At 48.6% G+C, this 6,305-nt stretch overlaps 1 protein-coding gene across 1 annotated transcript; it reads right to left on the bottom strand.

Moving 5' to 3' along the window:
• Positions 1-204: 204 nt before the first annotated feature.
• LOC100010527 (nestin-like) lies at positions 205-5,860 on the bottom strand. The gene is made up of 3 exons (XM_007507385.3): positions 5,619-5,860; positions 4,792-5,474; positions 205-2,705 (listed from the first exon to the last, which is right to left on the bottom strand). The coding sequence occupies exons 2-3, from the start codon at positions 5,465-5,467 to the stop codon at positions 505-507; spliced, it is 2,877 nt and encodes a 958-aa protein (XP_007507447.2). The 5' UTR covers positions 5,468-5,474; positions 5,619-5,860; the 3' UTR covers positions 205-504.
• Between the last annotated feature and the right edge of the window lie 445 nt (positions 5,861-6,305).

Below are 6,305 nucleotides of genomic sequence, written 5' to 3'. Positions count from 1 at the left end.
CAGCGGAGGGAAGCCGAGTGACCTGTCCAAGGCCACACACACACACACACACACACACACACACACACACACACACACAAGGAACAGACCTGGGATTTGAAACCATGGGTTCTAACTTTAAATCCAGTGCTTCTTTTCACTCTGCCAAGGGGATAGGGAAATGTGGGGAAAAGAAGAAACAGAGAAGTCATGGAATTCAGCAGGGCAACAAATCTTTAATGGGGTCTGCTATGTCCAAAATACATTGTGAAGGGTAGAAAATGAAGATGGCATAGCTAGCCTTCAGGGAATTGATAACCAAATTGATGGACTCAAACTCAGAGGTATCCATCCCTTTCTGACTTCTACTTAATAAGGACACTTAAGAAAACCACGTTGCCTGCTTTTTTTTTTCTCCAGGGCAGTTCTAGGATAAAGGATGGCAAGAGGGCACATCGGATTGAGAGGGTTCACATACATTGGCTAAGGACTTAATAGCCTCATCTCCCTCCCCTTCCTTTGTGTTTATCCTTTTTCTCCTTCCTTACTCTCTCCTTCTGTCTTTTCCATACACCCTTCTTCAGTTTCCATTAGCTCTTCTTTTTCACATTCTTCAGTTTCCATAAGCTCTTCTTCATCCAACCCTTCCCTTTGCATATTCTTTCCCATTCCTTCCTTTAATACACTCTCTTTTTGCTCTTCAGTTTCCATAAGTTCCTCTTCATCCTCTCCTTCCCTTTGCATATCTTTTTCTTCTCCTTCCTTTTCCATACTCTCCTCATCATCTTCCTTTTCCATGTCATTTCTATCCTCTCCCATCTTTTCTACACTCCCTTTTTCCTCTTCTGTTTCCATAAACTCTTCTTCCTCTCCCTCCTTTTCCATACTCTCTTCTTCCTCTCCTTCCTTTGGCATTCTCAATTCCTCTCCTTCCTTCTCTATAGGCTCTTCTTCTTCTTTTCCTACACTCTGTTCTTCTCCTTCCTTTTCTGCACTCTGTTCTTCTCCTTCCTTTTCAACACTCTTTTCTTCTTCCTCTCCTTCCTTTTCTACACTCTCTTCTTCTACATTCACTTCTTCTTCTCTTTCCTTTTCTACACTCTCTTCTTCCTTTTCGACACCTTCTTCTTTTTCTTCCTTATCTACACTCTCTACATTTTCTTCTTCTTCCTTTTCTTTACCCTCCTCTTCCTTTTCTACACTCTCTTCTTCCTTTTCTACGCTCTCATCTTCTTTTTCTACACTTTCTTCTTCCTTTTCTACATTCGTTTCTTCTTCTCCTTCCTTTTCTACATCCTTTTCTTCTTCTGCCTTTTCTACACTCTCTTCTTCCTTTTCAATATTTTCTTCTTCTACATTCTCTTCTCTTTCCTTTTCTACACTATCTTCTCCTTCCTTTTCAACACTCTCTTCTTCTTCGCCATCCTTTTCTACACTCTCTTCTCCTTTTCCTACACTTTCTTCTCCTTCCTTTTCTACATTCTCTTCTTCTCCTTCCTTTCCTGCACTCTCTTCTCCTTCTCCATTCTCTTCTTGTTCTCCTTCCTTTTCTATATTCTCTTCTTCCTCTCCTTCACTTTCTACACTCTCTTCTTCCATGTCTAGACTGTCTTCTTCCTTTCCTGAGCTCTCTTCTTCCTTTCCTACACTCTTTTCTTCTGCACCTTCACTTTCTACCTTTTCTTCTTTCTTTCCTTCCTTTTTCATAAGCTCTACCTTCTCCACTCCCCCTTCTTGAGAAGACCAGGGTTTCTCCAAATCCCTTATCCCCTGGAAGACCTGCTGACTCTTTGGGAAGCTGCTAGGAACAGTAGAGGACTTGAAAAAAGGAGCTCCTGGACCAGAAATTGGTACAGTAAGAGGAGCCCCAAGCCACAGGTGGGTCTCAGACCGCCCACCAGCTCTTGTTGATTTGTCCCCAGTCTGACCTGAGCAGCAACCCATTCCACCAGAATCAAAAAAATAAGCGAATGGGTTTGAACTTCTGGAAATCGGTGAGGAAGAAGACCCCACACTCGGAGGAGTAGGAAGCTTCAAGCTTGGAGAATTGGGGATCTCTAAACCCGGCTGACTTGAAATTTTGAAACTTGGAGGGGAACACAGACCGCTGGAAAACTTGAAGCGCATAGGGCTAAAGGTACTAGGCCTCAATACTGGGGTAGAAATACTGGATCCTAGAGACCCACCAGCCTTGGGAACCACTTGGGTCTGAGGCATAGGAACCAGGCCAGATGGAGGGCTAGAAGCTGAGCGGGCTACTGGGTTGAATACTGGGCAGGCCACCTTATTGGATGGAAAAGGTTTAGAGAAAAGATGACCTGTTAGATTGGCCTGAGGGCCAGAAACCTTAGGGGCCTGGGGGCCAACAACCCTGGGAGCCTGGGAGAGGGAAACTATTTGAATAGAAACTTTTTTCAAGCTGGGAGTTGTGGGGACTGCCATCTCTGGGGTCCCAGAGGTGCTGGGCCTAGGAGAGAAGGCTGAACTGGTGCTGGGACCTTCAGTGTTGGCAGTGAAGTCATCAGCAGTGGTGGTGGCCGGAGTGGTGCTGTGGAACTTCTGGTGCTTGCGCAGGGAGCTGGGATGGGTGTAGGCCTTCTGGCATCCCTGGAATTTGCAGTGGTATGGCCTGGCGCTGGAGTGCACGAGAGCATGCTTCTTTCTGTCGCTGCTATTGGCGAACTTCTTTTCACAGCCTTCGAATACACATTTGAACGGCTTTTCTCCTGGAATAGAAACCCAAATATTCAACACACCAGCCACCAGCACCATGGAGTAGGTACCCAGGATAATAACGTGTTAGCAGGCGGCAACAAGTAATTTCCCAGATCAAAAGAGCCCATTATTTGGCGATTGTTTTCTGAACTAGTCACTCCCCAGCCCCAGCCCCAGCCCCAGCCCCCAGTCCCCCTGCACCTTTTAACTACTATGCCTCTCAGAAGGGCCCATGTGATAGACACCAAGGTAGATGGGAAATTATGGCAACACACCAGCCCCTTTCAAGTTTGCAAAAAGGCCCAAAAGCAGCCCACATGGGCACCTGCATTCAATTGTGGCAGTTGAGGCAGGGACATTTGGCTTTGCTGTGCTCAGATATCCCCAACCTGCCTGTGGGGTCCTCCCCTCCAGTTCATTTCAGGCCACAAGGTTTCTGGAAATGGGCTTTGTCTTTAAAATGAAGGGGAAGTGGAGAGGCCAAGGGACCCGAAGGTCCCATGCCTAGTAGGCCTCTCTCTTCATTGTTTCTGTTGTCTTTAGTCTAAACTTGGGTTTGGCCTCCAAACCTGAGACAGATAACAGAGCAGAACTGACTATCTATCCCACAATCCTCTCCTTGCTGAGTAAGAAGGCAGTAGGACTATGGGAAGGAACAATCATTTTTGGAGGATCATGGGATTTGGTTATGGAAGGTACCTAGGAGGTTATCTGGCTCAATCCTCTCCAGAAATGTGTGGATAAAGTTTGGAGGCTGAAGGTAGGTGGCCGGACCTGTTCGAACCTAGCTCCTGGAGGGAATCTGTTAAATGGGGGAGTCTGGAGAATCCAGATTCAAATCTTAGGCAAGTCACCAGCTCTGAAGGCCTCAGTTCTCTCCTCCAAAAATGAGGGACATGAGCTGGATCGGGGATTTCCAGTGGTTGTTTTAATAACAGTTTTCCCCATGTGTTTTCCAAAGCAGAATGGGGATTTTTAAGGGGCCTGAGCATGTTGGAGGGGAAGAAAATGAGGCCTCTTTATTTTCACTGAAGTCAGACTCCAATTGAGCATTGCCTTCCCTTGTTCCAAATAAGAGAATTGTGAGAGGGGGCCCTTGGCTTGTCCAGGCCACACAACAAAGGTTAAGATGCTCTACTAACAGACCTTTAAGGTCCTTTCTAGCACTAAATCCTTGAATCCCATAGCACCAAATGGACGGTTCTTTCCATTACTCCATGGCATGGAGTCCCCAAAGTGAAGGGCTTGGGGAGGCCCTTTCCACAGGGTCTCCCACCCTGAAAACTGCTACTGGCCCTCTCCTTCCCGCCATCTTTCAGGAGATCTGCTGATCTGTGACAATTGAAAGGAGGGGGAAGGGGAGAACTTTAAGCTGGGACCCCCCCCCACAGGGGCCATGGAGGCTGCCCAGCCTTCTTTTCTTTGTTACTGTGCTTATTGGTGTTTCCTCTTTACTTCCTTTGATCTCACAGCCCAGGAGAAGGCTTCCATTGGTTAGTGGGAAATAGGGCTGGAAAGTGGAATAAACTGGGCCAAACTGAATTCCACCCTTTGCCCCCTTCCTCTCCCCAGATTGTCATAGGGGAAACGGGGGATCCCAGGTTTACTCATTCTCTGGTGCCTGGATTTGAATCATGTAACCATGAGAAAATATTCTAAATTAAATAAATTAATTTAATTTTTTAAAAAATCATTATTTTCCTAGTTAAAGTCAGAATTGACTAGCGAACTATATTATATACATATATATATATATATATATATTGCTGGAATTAATAGCACCAGTTAAAAAAATACTACTTGTTCTTCCGCATGCTCAGTCTTCTACACCTCTGTTACCTCCCTTCCCCCTCACCACGCTGCTTCCCTTCCCCCCAGGCCGCATCGCATCATACCACGCCACGCACCACGCCACGCACCTCACCACGCACCACGCTACGCACCACGCCACATCACGTCACTCCCTTCCTCCCCCCATGATTCTCTCCTTGCCCCTCCCTTCCCCCCCCCCCCCCCCCCCCGCCTCCTTCTCATTCTCGATTTACCGCCTAATGGCGGCCCCAGCCCCTCCCCCACCAAGGGAAGCACAAAACTAACCTGTATGGGATCGTCTATGAATCTTCAAATTCTCCGACCTGGCAAACACTCGCCTGCACCCTCGGAAGGGACATATGAAGGGCTTCTCCCCGGTGTGTACCCGGATATGGTTGACTAGCTTATACCTCGCCTTAAAGGGTCTACCCTGACGAGAGCAGCCTATCCAGCGACAGACGTGAGAAACCAGGTCGGCACCTCCCACATGCTCCTTCAGGATATGTTTGACTAATTCTGGCAGGTAGTTGAAGACTAGGTTACAGGGCACCTCACAGGCCTGACCCCCGGTACCAGAATTCCAGTGGCAGAAGAGCTGGTTCCGACCGGCAAGGCCCAAGCGTCGGAGGGTCTGACGATGGCGGCGGTGGCAGCGGCGGCGGCGGCTGCTGCTGCTGCTGCTATTGCCGCTGTTGTTGCCTTCGTTGTAGCCACTATCACCACTGCGGGCCCCGCCTTCGCCGCCAACCACTGTTAGGGGGGCCACAGCCTGGCCGCCGGTGGGGGAGTTCTCGGGGGGACCTGAGCTAGGAGACTGGGAGTTGCTGGAGGACCGCTCAAAGCTAGGCGTGATGCTCACTCTCTGTGTGGTGGGCAAGATAGGCTCCCCTGGGGTACTGGGCTCTGCGGGTTGCCTGCTCCTAGAGAGGGCTCGAGAGGAATGATCTTCCTCCTCCGCCATGCTCGATCTTCGGAAAGGGGAGAAAAGGGAAAATAAAGGCCAAAGGCAGAGTTAGGGCGCAATTTTGGGAATTCCCTCAATTATTAGTACTCTAAACCACCTCATCCCACCTCCTCCAGTCCCACCAGACTTATTTTTTCCCTCATCCCACCTTGATTCTCCTTCACACGCACGCACTTCGGGAGCCGCTGAAATGGCTGCCTCGAGGATCTTATTCCGAGTGAAGAGGAAGTGATGTTTTTAAGGCGTTGCCTAGGCACCGGACATTCGAAAGACAAACCCAAGAGTGGCAGCACCATCTCCGGGGTTGGTGTAACCTGAGATCCGGCTCCCAAAGGAAACACTTCCCGGAAGGTCTAGGCCTCCATAGCTAGTGGGGGAACACTGAGGGAACACTAGGGTCACAAGATGATGTCAACCAGGACCAATGAGAATCCAGGACCAAGTTCAGCACGCATGCGCAAAACAGTCACTAGGCTCAATGGTCACGTGGACTGTGAGACGCCCAACCGTTGGAGGGCGCTCAAGCTACTGCGTTCTTTTCTCCACAAAGCCCTTCAAGCCCTGGTAAAAATGCATCTAAATATATAAAAGCGCAGCAGGACAAGATGCTTTCCAAAAGGCAGCTCCCTGATTGGCCAGGCTGGGCCATGATTGACAAGAGCTTAGTTTGGTAAAGAGAAGACACGCAAGCTTTCCCAGCGGGGTCTCCTTTCTAAACTATATCACACTAGCCTTTGAAAAGCACCGCGCACTATAAGGAAATAGCGTTTCACGGCTCGATCTCTGGTGCGATGACATTTCTTTAAAACGCAGCTGAGATCAAAAAGAGGAGAGC

This window comes from Monodelphis domestica, chromosome X (assembly GCF_027887165.1).
Source record: "Monodelphis domestica isolate mMonDom1 chromosome X, mMonDom1.pri, whole genome shotgun sequence".
Lineage (NCBI taxonomy): Eukaryota > Metazoa > Chordata > Mammalia > Didelphimorphia > Didelphidae > Monodelphis > Monodelphis domestica.
Note: the sequence above shows the minus strand (reverse complement) of the source record. Positions and strands in the feature narration are given on the sequence as shown.

What these genes read in the sequence shown, in the direction of transcription:
- LOC100010527 (XM_007507385.3), bottom strand. Translation starts at nt 5,467, where the DNA reads ATGGCGGAGGAGGAAGATCATTCCTCTCGAGCCCTCTCTAGGAGCAGG. An exon ending in TCATAGACGATCCCATACAG is followed by an intron (nt 2,706 to 4,791) that starts GTTAGTTTTGTG and finishes TTTCTATTCCAG; the next exon opens with GAGAAAAGCCGTTCAAATGT.